We start from the raw sequence: 17,111 nt of genomic DNA on the forward strand, positions 1-17,111 counted from the left end.
ATTCTGCCACTCTTGCTGCATAGCACCTTAGTCCATGGATAGTCATATTGGGACAAATTCTGATATCCTTACTCATGCCGAATGGCATCTTACTCCATGGGAAGTCCCACTGAAATTGGTGGGGCTACTCCTGGTGCAAGATATTGCTTACTATAAATAAAATTATCAGGCTACTGAGTTCAATGGCACAACTTACAGAGTAAGATGCTATGCAATGTAAGTATGAGGGGACAGAATTAGGTTCTTAATTAGTACCTGTTGTATTGTGTACAAAGGTCTTGTGCAAACTTCCACAGATTTCTGCTAATCAGTCCCAGAATGCAACTCTCCTGCTGTCTTGATATCTCTTGAGCAAAAGCTATCGCTTGGGCATTTATTTGATATATGTTTAATACAGCTACACCAAAGAGCCATTTGCCTGCAAATGTTTATATGCAGATCAGGGACTGACAAGAAGATTGAAACTGAGTGAGTAGCCATGAGGAGGTCCAGGGGAAAAGAGGAAAACTCTGCAAAAGCTGTGCAAAATTTGTATTTCAGTAGACTGTTTGCAAATGGAGAAAGTCCGGTTACCTATAATCTTACCATCTGTGCTTATAAATCATAGCTTGGGTCATGTTAACATTGAATTGCACTGCAGTTCAGATCAGGGCTGTCTGGAAAATTAGAGAGTTGATACGCATAGACAAAGACTAGCTAGATGACCACTACTCTGAATTCTCTGCTGCTAGGAGCAAATACCGCCGCCAAGAAGCAGAACAAATTCCTTAGTCTGAAATACTAACGTTAAAAGTCAAAGACTGGTAACAAGCACCATTTCCTTTCATTTTATATATTTATAGTCATTTCTATGGCCTTCATCACTCACGAAAGCTTATGCTCAAATCAATTTGTTAGTCTCTAAGGTGCCACAGGTACGCCTCATTCTTTTTTTTATGATGGAGTGAGTGGCCTATAGATAAAAGATATTTTTCTATGACTGCCAGCTCGTCTACATGGTGTTTTAGTGCATGGCAAGCCAGGCTGTGAATCTACAACATCTTGGCTTGCTGCACTCTAACTGGCTGTGTGGACCCAATACTGCACACTTAAAGTTCTGCAGTGCACTTTGACTTACTGCTGAAACAGCTGAAAGTCAAAGTGCACTTTGTCAAATTGCACAGTAGAACTTTTAGTGCCCGGTAGCAGGATCCACAAGGCCAGTTAGTGTGTGGCAGGCTAGTATGCTGGAGATTCACACCCTGGCTTGCTGCATGCTAACTAGTCAAGTAGACGAGTCTCAGGCCTGGTCTACACTACGTGTTTAAACCAATTTTAGCAGCGTTAAACCGATTTAACGCTGCACCCGTCCACACAATGAGGCCCTTTATATCAGCATAAAGGGCTCTTTAAACCGGTTTCTGTACTCCTCCCCGACGAGAGGAGTAGCACTGAAATTGGTATTACCATATCGGATTAGGGTTAGTGTGGCTGCAAATTGACGGTATTGGCCTCCGGGTGGTATCCCACAGTGCACCACTGTGACCGCTCAGGACAGCAATCTGAACTCGGATGCACTGGCCAGGTAGAAAGGAAAAGCCCCACAAACTTTTGAATTTCATTTCCTGTTTGGCCAGCGTGGAGAGCTCACCAGCACAGGTGACCACGCAGAGCTTATCCGCGCAGGTAACAATGCAGTCTCCTGAGAATCGAAAAAGAGCTCCAACATGGACCGCATGGGAGGTACTGGATCTGATCGCTATATGGGGAGAAGATTCTGTGCTAACAGAACTCCGTTCCAAAAAACGAAATGAAAAAACATTTGAAAAAATTTCCAAGGGGGCTGGTTCTGCTGTGCATGTTAACAGGAGAAGCAGCATCTGAACGGGCTTTTGCTGGATATTTGGAAAACGGGGGCAGTGTGTATATTGAGGCTGCAAAGCTGAAAAGCAATGCTTACCATCGGCGATGCAGCTGATTTGCTGCTGCTGCGTCTGTTGAGATCTCTAACACCAGAGCCGTAGGATCATATTAAGATGCAAATTGCACCTTGCAGTGAATCATATGTGCTATGTAAGGGTGAATAGTGTTCACTGTGAATGAGTATAACCATTGTTCTGTAAATGTAATCTTTTTAATTACTTCTTTCCCTTTTTTACCTCCTCTGCAGCTGCAAATTTTTCAAGCTGTCCTTACTCATCCCGAGGGCTATCTCAGATGAAGCGAGGAAAAAAAGATGCGAGACTAAATGTTCTCGAAATCATGGAAGTAACCGCCAATGAAAAGCTCATCTGAATGAGTGGAAGGACGTGGTTCAAATTAGCAGGAGATGCAGTGAAACATGGACAGGAGGTACGCTCGAGATGAGAAGTGCTCCAGGAAGATCAGATGTGTAGGCAGGAAGATATTGCGGTGCGGGATGCAACGCTGGGGTGCTGTAGTGATCAAACTGACATCCTGCGAGGCGTGGCGAGCATTCAGGAACAGCAGCGGTGGTCACAGAGTTGCCGCTGAAGCCCTGTGTAACACCCTCACCACCTTTCACCATTTCCATATCTCCTCACCAGACGGTGGAGATATGGTGGGAGGCTTCGTTGCACCGCCCACTTCACCCCCGATGGACGCCCAACAAGGCTTCATTACTTGAGATATTCTAGTGGCCTTTTCCTTCGCTCTATCCTCCTCCAAAACACATCTGGGATACCTATCAGTTCTCTCTCTTCTTTTTTAATGACTTTTTAAGTAAAGAATACATGATTTTTTGAACCCGATATACTTTATTTCTTAAAGCAGCTGTAATCCGGGGGGGCGGGTTGATCTATAGGATGACGTCATCAGGGGTTCATCAAGGGGAAACAAACAACGAACGTCACAGTGTACTGGCCCATGATGACTCGTTTCAAAGCTTCTTCTGATGCACACCCTTCCTGGTGTGTCATTCTAATTTGCCTGGTGTCTGGCTGCGCGTTAATCAGCGGCAGATGATTTGCTCAGGCCTCACCGCATAAAGTCTCCCCCTCTACTCTACAGATTGTGGAAGCTACCAGCAAGCGGCAATAACAAAGGGGACATTGGTTTGGCTGAAGGTCTGAGCGAAGTCAGTAATGTGCGGCCGCGGCCCTTTTTAAATGCCCTAAATGACACATTCTACCACCATACGCTGCACTTGGTCAAGCCTTGTAGATGAACATCTTCCTGTCCACTGTCCAGGCTGCCTGCGTATGGCTTCATGAGCCTATGGTCATCAGAGAGTGTAAGCGTGGGTCACCAGGTATAACTACGGATTTCAACTCCTAATTGTATTTCTGGTCTGGGAAAAGTAATTCCCTTCGCTTGAAGAGATTTAGTGCTAAAACAGGTAGCGAGTTCTGAAGTATGCAGCATTATAGTGATGGCATTGCCCTGACTCTCCTGTTGGTATCCCTTCATGGACTGATCACTCATGGATGTTGGTGAGTCCTATGTATTTATGTCCGACACAGTGAATTTGCTCCATAGTCCGCGAGCTTGCGAGCCGCTTGAATACCCCTTCGGTTTACGTGACTGTTTTTCGGTTGCCTGGTGCCAAGATAGGGATAGTGGTTTCCATCTATCACTCCCACAGGTTAGGTTAAGTCCCATTTGCAGCAAGCAATCCACTTGACTGCAGTTTCCCGGATCACAACCTTTTTGTAGCAGCAGCTTAATGATCTGCTTTGGCTTGCTTGCATTCCAGCGCCCCCAGTAGATTTTCCACTCCAAATTGATTCGCCACTGAGCCGGTGGCTAGTCTGGGCGTTGCAAGCTCGGGGCTATGCCACTATTGCTTCTCAACTGTGGGGTGCTCTCTCTTGATGATTCTGGTTTCAGGGCAGGGGCAAGCAAGTCACAAAGGTTCCATGAAGGTGCCATGTGAGCGATCGAGAAGTTTGCAGCAACTGCGAATCATCCACCTGCAAACTATGCGGTCCACAGTCGTGTGCTTGTTTCCCGGGCCCGCAAATCAGCGGTTCAAGGCTAGAACCTGCGCCATTATCACAGGATCTCAAAGTGCAGGGGCCCGCCGGTTTTTGAAGAGAATTCCTGCGTCCTGTCCTCATCGCTCTCGTCGCCGCTCTGCCATCGCGCTCTCCTCTCCTGGCTTTGAGGTCTGTTCGAGCACGAGACTGCACAAGAATGCGCGAGGTGTTTACAACGTCCACGATTGCGGTCTTGATCTGAGCAGGGTCCATGCTTGCTGTGCTATGGCGTCTGAACAGTTCATCCAGGGAAAAAGGTGCGAAATGGTTGTCTGCTGATTTCACGGAGGGAGGGTGAGGCTGTACCCAGAACCACCCGTGACAATGTTTTTTGCCCCATCAGGCACTGGGATCTCAACCCAGAATTCCAAGGGGCGGGGGAGACTGTGGGAACTATGGAATAGCTATGGGATAGCTACCCACAGTCCAACACTCTGGAAATCGACGGTAGCCTCATTATATGGACACACACCACCGAATTAATGTGCTTAGTGTGGCCGCGTGCACTCGACTTTATACAATCTGTTTTACAAAACCGGTTTATGTAAAATAGGAATAATCTCGTAGTGTAGACATACCCTCAATGCACAAGAACTCTGACAAGCCTGTGTTAGTTTTGATTTCTAGAAACCCGTAGCTTTGCTGGGGACTTAAAGAAAAACCCATTTCAACAATTTTAAAATGAATCATATTTGGTTTTTATTGCAAAAATAGAAGCCTCTCACAAAGCCAAAATATTCTGAGTACAGAATTCAACACCGAACAAATGACATGTAAAAACACTCTTGTGCAACACCTAAAATAAAATGAGAACAGAAACATTAGGGCATCTGAGTGACACAGGTGGAATGCATTCCGCTTAGAATGGACCCCTTTCGACACCAGGGTGGTCCGAGGACTGGAGCAGCAGGATATTGAATATACCTCTGAATTGGCAGGTGTTACTGTCTTGGCTGTCATGCCTGTAACCTTCCTGAACACACTGCTATAACACCATCAGAAAAAGGCTTGGCTACTGCATCATTTTCTCACATAACTCTTTCTGAAAGGAGTACTTTTGGGGATGTCATAAAAACGTGATGGCAGCACCCACTGGTTAACACTGCCTGTGGGTGAGTTGGACGTTTGGGTGGGAGTAGTGGTGGCAATCCCCCATTTGACCCATTGTTAGTAGCTAATGTTTATAGAACAGTAGGTATGATGTAAGGAGTGAAATCCTAGCTCCACTGAAGTCAATGGGACTTTTGACGATTTTTGTGGGGCCAGGACATTCCTGAAGTTCTTCAGGAAAAGAAAATTTCTTTGGAATGAGTGATTCTAGATAGTCATCTATTGGTGAATTATTTACTCCATGCTTCAGCTAAATTTAACTATTTATATACACTGCACAACGCAACAGAACAACACACATTACATTCAGAAATACACATTTCCTAATATAGAAAATCATCATTGGTTTTTATGGTATAAAAACACAGTAACGAATACATGAAAACATAGCCATGGACTTTCTGTCTTATAAATCAAAGGAACAATTTCCTTAGAATTGTATCTGCATTAATGTTTGACATCAATAATGCATTTATAGTTTATTGACAGTAACTCAGTTTTACCAACAAAGAAATTTGGGCCACTCTTTCAAGCAATTTCTTTTTACGAATGATGTATTTTGGCCATATTGTAATAAATTCAGTTATACAATATTTTCCTTTGATGATCCTGTCATATTTTAGCCAACCTGAAATTCCAAAGTCTATTCAAGAAATCTAATTAGGGTATGTGAACATCCACTTCATGTAAAAATCATATTTCAGCATGGCATTGACTTGTGAATGTCTCCTGCTAATGTACCATGACAGTAAGTTAGGCTGAGGGACTCACTTGCCAAAGGTTATGTGTAATAACCACAAAATATATATGGGATGAAACTTTTTCTTTATTTAAATGCTGCATCCTGCTCTAAATCATCGTTAGTAACTCAGGTGCCATTCTAGTTTTTGCCCTGAAAGTTTCTGAGTGGTAAATACTTCAATATAAACAAACATTATGGCTGAACATCAGAACTCTCTTTAAAATAGTTCTTTATAAAGTAAAATTGGTACCACTTTTTCCCTTTGCTGGGCTACTTCTGCCTGGGGGATAGGAAACACAGTTTGGTTCCCTCATTGGGATTTCTTACACCTTCCCCCATCTGGTGGTGGCGGTGATGGGCCCATAGGGATGGTGGCAGCTCTGCAGCCACTCCTTATCCTCCTCCACCATTCTGAACATCCATGGAACCCATGCAGAGGGGCTTCATCAGGGAGGAATAATATAATGGAGGAACAAACCGTGTTCCTCCTCCCCAGTTGTGAAAGAGAAGCCTAGGATATAGTCCATATAATAAATACATATATATGTGTTAGACATACTAATTTATATCATGCATGTAAATGTTATGTCTTGTACTCAGTTTGTATCCACAGAATATGCCAGAACAAATCCCCATGTCACTTGATGGCTAGTTAATCCTGAGAACTACCATAACTACATAGGCAGAATCCAGGTAGGTGTCTAAATGCTTGCTGTGTACTTTAACATAATATATGAGGTCACACTCTAAAAAAGCCCTTTTAATAATATCATTCAATAAGTAGAAAGTTTTCTGCAATGACTTTGTGTATTTTACTGTCCTGAGCCAGCTCCACCTGCCCATGCAACATTCTGTAACATCCCAAAGCTGGGCTCCCTTCCATTTTATATAGTTAAATTCATGACAGATTTATCTCTGTTTTTTTTCCCCTGAGGCGGTCTGTATTGAAGATGGCTTCTGTAATCCAGACTATTCACAATGTTCATAATATTTCTTATGTTCACAGGAATTAAGCAATCCTCCTTTCAAAATGATGACGACCTCTTGCTTCACTGACTTTGTGGAGGAAACATGAGTCCATACCTTATCTGCCTGCAATGTGACCATTAGTTTAAAAAAAACCCACCCATCATGGGTGAATTCCACCCTTGTGCAGATGGTCACCATAAAGGCCTATCCCCTTACGTGCTACTTACAGCCTCAAAATAGGGCATATGCGGGACTTAATTGGTGCATCAGCCTTGTGCCACTGTCTATACAGGTATAAATTTCACCTTACATGCACAGGACTAATCCTGCAGGTGAAGTGCGTTAATAAAAGTACCAAGAAGTGTAACTTATGGGGTTTGTAATCTCTCCTTGTTCTTGTCATCAAGACTTGTTTGTAAGGCCTGTCTTGACAAAGCCCTGGCTGGGATGATTGAGTTGGTGTTGGTATTGCTTTGAACAGGAGGTTGGACTAGATGACCTCCTGAGGTCTCTTCCAACCCTAATCTTCTATGATTATACGATTGCCTTATGGGGCTTTTCTCTTGGCAGGGAGAGTTGGAAGGGGGAAAGAGTGCCTCTTGTGTGGAAATGTCTCAGGAATCCTGCAGATTCCTCACCATATAAACAGAGCATGTCTTCTGCTTCCAAAGCTCTCTAGCCTGGTTTCTTGCGATTTCTTCATGGTTACAGGGTAGGGGCAGAAGTGAGAGAAGTGGACTGGCTGAACTTAGCAGCATGATTCCCTGAGAAGGAGTGAATATAGCTGAGTGACCACTAGGGGACCTGGAAACATTAGAACAGCTCTTGCCAGCGGAAAGGACACCGGCTGCCATGCAGGCTGGATGTTCTAACGGTGGTCCAGCTGTGCACACAAGGCCCAGTGTTGGAGATGTGTAAAGGTGAGTTTTACACCATATACACATCCTGATCTCTCCCCCACTTTCATCTTGCACTGTGTGTATGTTGACGGAACTCTGGATTACGCCCTATATAATTAAGAGTACATCCATATGTATATACTAGCTAGAGTTTTTATAGGATAGTTGTGGCTTGTGCCCTGCAGTGTAAATTGCTTCAAAATTGCTTCCAAATCCACTTTTGGATGCTGGTTTAATTAAAAAAAAAAAAAAAAGTAAATCAGTTGCAGATAGATAGAAGACATCATTTATTTTGTTTCTGAATGTTTTTGGACTATGTGCTCAATACTTTTTCCCTAACTTTGTTGAAAATGAGCATCCTTAATTTATATACAGTAAAATCTAAGAATTATGAACACCAAGGGAATGTAGGTTGTTCACAAAGCTGAAATGTTGATAACTCTGAACAAAACGTTTTGGTTGTTCTTGCAAAAGTTCATAACTAAACATTGACTTATTACAACTTTGAAACTTAATTATGTAGAAGAAAACTGCTGCTTTTAGCCATTTTAATTTAAATGAAACAAGCACAGAAATAGTTTCCTTACCTTGTCAAATCTTTTTTCAAAAACTTTGGGTTTTTTTTTAGTAATTTATGCTTAACATAGTACTATACTTGCTTTTTTTTGTTTGTTTTGTTTCTGCTGCTGCCTGGTTGCGTACTTCTGGTTCCAAATGAGGTGTATGGTTGACTGGTCAGTTTGTAACTCTCGTCTTCATAACTCTGAGGTTCTACTGTAATGTAATTTGTTAAAATATTAGTGTGAAAAACTTGTTATTATCTAGTAGGTGTTAAAATAAATCTCCAAAGAATTTGTACTCTTGACATACATCAGACAGGAGTGCACAAGTGGAATTAACAGTAGGCAATAAAATGTGGAAATTCTGGCTGTACAGAAGAAATGATCTCCATGAAAAGGTGTATGATTTCTGGCTGATGCACAGATGAAAGAGCAAAGAGACAAGGAGGAGAAAAATGCAGAACAGATCACAAAAGGTGTGTGTTTGCAGTGTCCCTAGATATGAGAGAGACAAGGTGGGTGAGGTAATATTTTTTATTGGACCAACTTCTGTTGGTGGAAGGTACAAGGTTTTGAGCTACACAGAGCTCTTCTTCCAGTCTGGAGAAGGAAGCAGAATATCTGAGGCTATGGATACACTACAGTTTAAGTCAACATAAATTATGTTGCTCAGGGGTGCACTAGGTCATCGAGAGAGCTTCTCCTGCCAACATAGCTACAGCCACTCAACGGGGCTGGAGGAGTTAAGCTGACAAGAGCCGTCTCTCCTGTTGGCTTAGAACAGCTACACAGAGAGCTTACAGTGGCACAGGCCTGTAAGCTCTCTAGTGTAGCAGTAGCCTGAGATAAATACAGTTTGGGCCAGCATGAGGTGGTCACTTGATATGAAGTGGGCAATTGAGGGTTAGTTGTTATGCATAAAGGACTGAAGTGGGCAGTTAAGGGTAGCTGGTGGCAGTGTTACAAATTGCAATGGGTCACAAAGCCCTGGAAAACCAGTGTCCCTGTTAAGTCCACGGCTTTTGGTGTCTAGCAGAGTTATGAATTTAAGTTCCCAGGCAAGTCTTTTGAAGGTGTTGTATCGACGTCCCTTGAGGACAAGTATTGAAAGATCAGAAACGGAGTGATATCTTTGTGAAAAGAGGCTTTATCTTTTATCACTTTTTCCGTCCTAACTTATATTTAGCTCAGACACGCTGCTTTCTTCCCCAGAGCTGAAGAAGAGCGCTGTGTCGCTCAGAAAATGTGCCTTCTACCAGCAAAAGCGGGTCCAATAAAAGATATTACCTCACTTACCTTTTCTCTCAAAAGGTGTTTGTGTAAAGCATGGCCAGTGGCGTCTTGTAACACTCAGCTTACACTCTCACACATGGCTGATGTTACACAATATAACCAAATGCAACCATCTATCAAACTATAATATATCTGTGCCCTGTTAGAGATAGTGTCTTTTTACCCCTTTCAACTTGTAATAAGAGACAACATTCATGTTCTGGGCAACATTCTCAAACTTAAGCACCTAATCTACATCCACAAATGACATGCAAAGGTAATCAAACATCTTACTGCAGAACCGAGATCCTCCCTCCACCCTGAGACTTCATGCACAATTTAACAGGCAGTTTAAAACTCTGATGCACAGCTACACTGTACTAAACTGAGGGGAACATGCTAATCTTTATTTTTCAATGGTGAGAGGTATTTTTCCCTTTTAAGGTTTTTCCCTGGTCCTGAAAGAGGTACTGGCTGAAGATTCAACCCAGAAGTGCTTATATATAGATTAAGGGTCTATCTGGAAGTATCTGTACAATACTATGCTGCACAGAAATATCTGGAGTACATGTAATATGTTTACTTTTATATTAAAGGTACTTTTAATTACAACCTCTGCCAAATAATTGGCAAAGTCAGAGAACAGCACAGTGTTTCTGGCAGTGGATATGAACTTAGGACGGTAAGGGAATTATATTTTGCCTGTATAGACACACAAGAATGTGGCTGTATGCGTCTTTTTTTTTGTTTGTTTTTTGTTTTTTTGGAGGTGGAATGTGAGCTCCCCTCAGTAATGGCCTCAGATTGTCAGCTTCTTTGGAGGTCTTGCCTCCACATCCTCACCCCATTTTGTAAATATATTGCAGTGGCCATAATTGTGTCCCTCCTGCACCTTGGAACTCAAAGGTCCCGGTGCTGCTGTGATTGTAGATAGTAGCAAAACTGCCATTGATTTCAATGTGATGGTTAGGATTGGGCCCAAAGAGCACAAGTGCTGGAATTCAGGCTGCCCCTGAACAGTCCATTAGAAGAGTGAGGCCTTCTACGCCCCTTCCCATGAAAAGAGAGTCAAAATCTGGCCCTAAATTTGGTAAACTATAATTGGGTTAGAGTCAATTACTGTTCTATGCATATATGTGTACAAATTTCTTTATGAGTCAGCAATAGCCAAACCCACATGCTTGCCTGTATCACGAAGACATATTTGAGTTACAAAAATGCAAAGGACTGAAAACGGACATCTTTATTTTGTTAGTTTTTAGAATGTATATAATTGAAAAGAGCCAAACATTGTTTTTTGTTCATATTTTAAGGGGAAAAAAATAAGAACAGGAATGCGCTGAGATTTTTGCATCCCAGAACAAAGTTCCATCCCAGCGCAAAGTTTTATTGCCAAGTTATAAACATATAAAAATGGGGAGTTTGCAGTGGAAATGCTGGCAAACCTTTAATTAAGGCAGTGCTGCTGCTAACTTTATAAGGTGGACCAAGCCATTTCTCCCAATTGTGCTGCGTTTTTTTTAACTGAAATATATTTCTAAGGCATTTAAATGGACCAATTGAAAAACCAGTCTTAGCATTCCATGCCATGATTTTTTGAATTTTTGTTTAGTTTCTGTACCTAATAAAGAAGAACAAGGAGAACTTTTCTGCTTGATTTAGTTATTCAAACAAACTAGCTGTACAAATACTTCTGCCAGGACCAACATTAAGTGAAACGAGTTGTTATAAGAGGGGTTTCAGAGGAGAGGGGTCCTACTAAAGTTCCTGGTATAGGTTTTGTCTTCCCTGAAACTACTCTTTAAACTCATTGACTCAAATTTTCCTTCCAGCTTTTTGACACTCTAGTACATATGTTATGCATGGGCCTGGAGGAGAAAAAGGAGCTGTTCTTGTGAAATGTGCTAGAATAATAAACATTTCTAACAGCTGGATTTGTCCATGCCAAGAAATTGCTATTGCTTGGTCATAGAAGTGTTCTCACCATCATTGTCATGGAGACTTCAGTGCTGTCTATAAAGCACAGAGGTGAAATTCACTTCGACTTTGTAACACCTTAGTAGTCAGACAGTATGCAGGAACAGGGAAGAGCCACTTGGAGGTGAAATTCTCCTCCTCAAACCCCAACATCAAAAACAGCCCCTCCAACACTGCTGCAATTATTCCAGTCTAGTGAGTCAATTATCAACTGCAACCCCTCTGTACCATTTGTATGGTGTGCTGGGGCCACTGGAGAATCTATGTATATAGGACTCTGGCTTGAACCCATTGCTGCTTTCTGTGCAGGCCTAGGTGATGCTGGCATGGTTATAATGTCTGTGGCCTACATGGAGTGTGAAGACACCTCTGGAGAGAATATGCGTATGAAACAGACTTGGGTGGGAGAGCTGGATTTTCTGTTCCACAGGAAATTCCATGATTTTAATATTTTTTTCCATTCCAAAATGGAACAAAAAAAATAAACCAAGTTTCCCACATAAAAAAATTCTAAATGCTTAGTTGTGGCAAGAGCAAAACACTTGGTTCTAATTTTGACCTTTAAACTTTTAATATAAAAAAACCTTGCAATTAATCTAGTATTGAAAAAAGTCATTTGGAAATTTAAAAAAATCAAAATCTTCCATTCTGCAAGTGTCAGAATGGGATGTTTCAACCTTATCAAAATGCCTTCTTTTGCCTTTGTTATTTTGATGAAATTTCATCAAAATCATACATTTTCCAAAACATTTTAAATTTTGATGAACATGGCTGTTCCCCTTGTTTTGATGAAAACTTTCTGACCAGCTCTAACTTGCAGTCCCAATGTGAAGCTAATATTAAATTAAATAGATCTGTAAGCCAGATTCTCAGCTGATGAAAATTGTTGTAATTCCACTGACATCACTCAAGCTACTCTAGTTCACACCACAATGTGAGATTTCCATCACATGAAGAGAAAACCAAGATCCTGAAGTTTGTTGCTCTAGCTGAGTTCATGAAGTAGAATGAATCAATGAATGAAGAAGCCAAAACATGATGTTCCCTTAGAAAAATGTCAATATTGTACTTTACATGAATATAACAGACTCTGAAAAACAATTTGTACATATAAGTTACACAAACATTTATCAGACCTTACGTATTATGTACATTTCTATTACAATTATCTATTTCCTGTAGTTAGAAATTAAGTACACCTGCTGGAGCCCTACTGGAAAGTACAATATGCATCAAAAATGTTCAGAAATATAAAATTCATAGTAAAGCTGCCTTGTTTTCTTTGACTATTAAGTCCTCCATTGCCCATCATAGCTTACTAGCAAAAGTAGAATTAGCAATACACAAAACACTCTTGTCCAAAAAAAATACCTTCTTTTGTACAGTCAGCAAAGCAAACATGTTCAGTGGTCTCCAGCCAAGCTTTTTTCACTGGGTGAATGGACAGGACTATATTTTCTCCCCAAATACATCGCTGGATTAAATAAACTCTGAATTCCACTGTCAGTGAACTCATTCTTGAAAGACCATTTGATAGGAAGATGTGGTCCCGATATGTGTGTTGGAATGCAGAGGTTAGCACAGTTAGGTACAACCAATAATCCTCCATGTCAATTTTGCAGGTGTCACAGAAAAGCTTTGGGGCTTAATCCTTCACAGAATGTTTAAAATCTCTCCCATATCAGCAAGCATGAAATTCATGTCTGTGCAGTGGGCCCACACAAGGTCTGCACTATTTAAGTCCCATTCAAATACTTTAGGGCCTCATCCAAAGCCCATTTAAGTCAATTGGAATCTCTTCGTTGACTTCAATAGCTGTGGATCAGACGCTCAGTGGTTAAGTGTTGCACAGGCCTTGCATGAGCTTAACGAATGAATTTCACCCTAGCAGAATGCAAACTTGATCCTGCAGTTCTTTCTCCTCAGAATTCCTCCCGCAGGATTAGGCCCTCTATTTGTAGACTTAAGAGCTACAAATGCATTGACATTGTAAAGCAAACTGCTGGATTTGAAATATTTTCCCTCCTTTACTTACCTGGCAAACTCTGAGATTAGGACTCTCAGAACTAATTATACTTTAGGCAATCGAAGCAGCGCTACGAGTAGAGCACAATTACTTGTTTATGCCTTAACTGAGTCTTTGATTCTTGCAGGGGAAAAAACAAATCCTTGGATGGAATCTCCGCAAGTAAATAAAGAAGAAAGGGAGTTTAAAATATATTTTTAACTAGCTGGTGCCTCTGCAAAAGTCACTGGTTAGTGGAATTGTGACATCAGAGATAGTATTTCCTCCTCCTCTTCTTCCTTCTCCTTTCCACTCCCTACTTCTGTGGTTCTCCCTTGTTTCCCTATCGCGTCTCCTCCTTGAATCCCAGAGGTGGGATTGTGACACAAGTGCTAAATCAACCTTCAAACAACACATGGCTGAATGCTGATATTGAGACATCAAAGACAGGAGTAGGTAGGTCTGTGGTATCAGAGGTATGTGACTGATGTGACTGTCTCCCTTCTGTTCTTCATTCCTTGTGCCTGAGGGTGGTAGAATTGTGCTGTCAAATATATATGGATCACACAATAGATAGAGGTGGAGGCAAACAGAATGGATGGCCTCTTTCTGGCCTATTTTTAAAGGTTTATTGGTTAACCTAATAAAAAAGTCAAGACCTCATTGTACAAATACTAGTTGTTGGCTTTAAAATTACCCAACTACATGAAAACCAGAGGAGAGATAGTGATACATTTCACTGGACATTCTTTCAGAGATACTTGGGAACTTTATATACAAGATAAATTCTATAGGCAAAAAGTCCTAGGACTTGCAAGCACCTAGAACTAGAACTGGGTGAACAATAGGTTTTTTGGTTCATTTGCAATTCTGGGGGCAAAAAATAGATTTAATTTTTTTTTTCACTGAATCAAAAGTTAGAAAGATGTAAGATTCAGGTCAAACAAAATATTTTGTTCAACCTGAAACATTTTATTGTTTTTATTTCAATTGAGCATTTAAAAAAAAAATTAAAAGGAAATTTCTACATAATCTTTTTGAATAAAATAATTTAAATATTTAATTTAGAAAATGTCAAAATGAAACATGATTTTAAAAATATTTTAGGTTTTTTTTAACTGAAACAATTCAAAGAAATTGACACAATTCATGGAATGTTTTGATGTCACTGACTCTACATTTTTTTTTGCAAAAAATAAAAGAAAAGTTTGGTATAAGAGAGTTTGTCAAAAATGTTTGACAAACTCTACTCAGAGCTGCCCAGGCACTGGTCCTATCCAATTACAAGAACTTTTACATTCACCTTTGAAAAGAAATTGTAGCTATTTTACTCAGCCCAATGGTGTGTAACTGTCATTTGACATAGCCATACAGCTATAAATAAGTTATTCCTTGGCTGTAAGACTCATTTAACAATCATAAAAAGACCTTTAGTGTTTAATAATTACATAAAATATTGACTTTCTAATAATGAATATTTCTTCGGCTGTGACCCTGGTATAAACTAGTTCCTCATCCCCTCCACTGGCCTCCTTTACTGCCAGCACACATTTGTCATTAGACAGGCAAATGTTCACCAACTGGAGGCTCAGAGTGTCAACAGCAATTAACAAAAATCTTAATTTCCAAACACATTTCACAGTTTATTCATAGTGCAAAATTGTTCCTTACTTATCAGATTGCTGGGCGGAGTATTATGGCTACAGTTTTCCTATTAATGAATATTATCGAACAACTAGCACAGCTCAAACAAAAAGTATTTTTGAGATCTCTCCAGGACTTTCATGAGGCTCCCAAAGAAGTGTTTTGTTTCTCTAACGATGCTTATGCCTACTAGTGTTGAATGTTTTTAATACAATAAATAGTTTACCTTCATTTCTATTATATACCTGATGTCAGGAGGGTAATTCTGTATGAAATCCCTTTGAGCTAAGGATTTGAATACCCTGGAATGATGGGTTTCTCCCCTCCCACCCAAGTGCGACCATTTTCAGGAAAGCAGCAGAGACGATCAAAATGAAAACAACAACGATTCCAAGCCTGTTACACCTAATGAGAGATGATCGTTTAAAGTCTAGGGTGAAAGAAATGAATTTAAAGCAACAAATACTGAACAATTCCAATCTTTCGCGTAGTTAGTCCAGTGTGGAAACTGAACACTCCTTTCTATGAACTAATCCGTTCTTCTATATCTGCTATGGGATACCTTGAATTGTTACGACTATTGAATCTGTGTGCCATATGGCCAATAGAAGGAACTGTGGAAAATCCAAATGTTTCATTGAATAGTTCCATCCTCAGTCCCGTTTCTAAAAGCAGCATGCTGTAGTAGTATCAAATACTATATCCACCTCTCTAAGGCAGACTCTCACTGGGCCATCGCTGGCCGAAGCTGATGCTTCTATAGTTTGCATATGATGTGTCCTGTTTAGCACTCTCTCACAGTGGCACTCAAGTCTGCACTCCTTCCCTTCGCCCCACCCTGCCATGAACAGAATGCAAAATGACCTGTTTGTCTTGTTTTCCTCTGAACTAGTCAGATGTCTCTCCAGATTTTAATGCAACGAGTTCAGAGTCATCTATATATTTTCCATTTAACTGGTCGTTGGTGGAATCATGATGATACAGATAAACGGGGACCTCGGTGATAGATGTTGCTGTGTAGGAGGTAGATCGCGTAGAGCAGTGCTCGCGTCGTCTTTGCCCCCATTGGGTCTTATACTGCATCCATTGCCTTTTTAGAGCGCCCTGTACCTGCAAGGGAAGCCAAGCAATAGTTTTATCATTATAATTAGTCGGTGGAGTTGGCTGGGATTTGAACTGGCATCACAAGGCACAAGCTGGCTCCCTTCCCTTTTTTGATTATGCTGGAAATTCTACTTTGCAATATTAACCCAGTGCCATGACTTTTCACCAAATGTTTATTTTAATCTTGTCTCCACCTTGCTTTGAGGTTAGAACTGGTTGAAAAGTATTCAAGAATAATTTTATTGTGGGTGAAATGTCCTCAGTGCAGAAAGCCAGCGCACAATGCTTAAGTAAAACTTCAGCAGTATAGCTTAAGTGGTGTACACTCAGGACATTTTGCCCCTGCTAAACTAGCTAGGAATAGTAAAACTGAAGTGATGCACAGACCTTGGTGCTGGCCCACTACCTGGTGGTGGTTTCCATCCTTCGTACATACACCATCACGGGGAGGAGGAGAAAGCAATTTCCTCAGACAGTATTTCAGAGCTGGGGGCCCAATTGTGACGCGGCCTATATAACCATGCAGAGGAATACCAAACCTCCTTAACATCCTCACTGGCCATTCCCAGGCCTTGGGTCCAGGCACGAAGGAGCGAATGGGGTACTCGTCTGCTTGCTCCCTCCCCAAAGCAGGTGTGTGGAAAATAATGGGGGAACAGACAAAGCCAGAATGTTGGGGTGGGTAGTAATTTACTGCAACAACGTGATGTAACTAAATATGCTGGGAGCAAGAAGGTGAGGCACTGAGACATACGGATGTACCCCTGTGTCACAGTGCTCCAGGGTGGTACAGATTAACTACCAGCCTTTGCTCAGGGCTGTGTCTAAACACCCAGACGAGCCCTAAGATGG

At 41.2% G+C, this 17,111-nt stretch overlaps 1 protein-coding gene across 1 annotated transcript in view; it reads right to left on the bottom strand.

Moving 5' to 3' along the window:
- Positions 1 to 14,744: 14,744 nt before the first annotated feature.
- The window catches only part of CALCR (calcitonin receptor), a 206,028-nt gene continuing 203,661 nt past the window's right edge, over positions 14,745 to 17,111 (bottom strand). The window contains exon 13 of the mRNA XM_032785377.2: positions 14,745 to 16,265. Coding sequence (XP_032641268.1) covers positions 16,044 to 16,265 — 222 coding nt within the window. The 3' untranslated portion in view covers positions 14,745 to 16,043. The remainder of the gene's footprint in view (positions 16,266 to 17,111) is intronic.

Source organism: Chelonoidis abingdonii, chromosome 2, assembly GCF_003597395.2.
Source record: "Chelonoidis abingdonii isolate Lonesome George chromosome 2, CheloAbing_2.0, whole genome shotgun sequence".
NCBI classification, from domain to species: domain Eukaryota; kingdom Metazoa; phylum Chordata; order Testudines; family Testudinidae; genus Chelonoidis; species Chelonoidis abingdonii.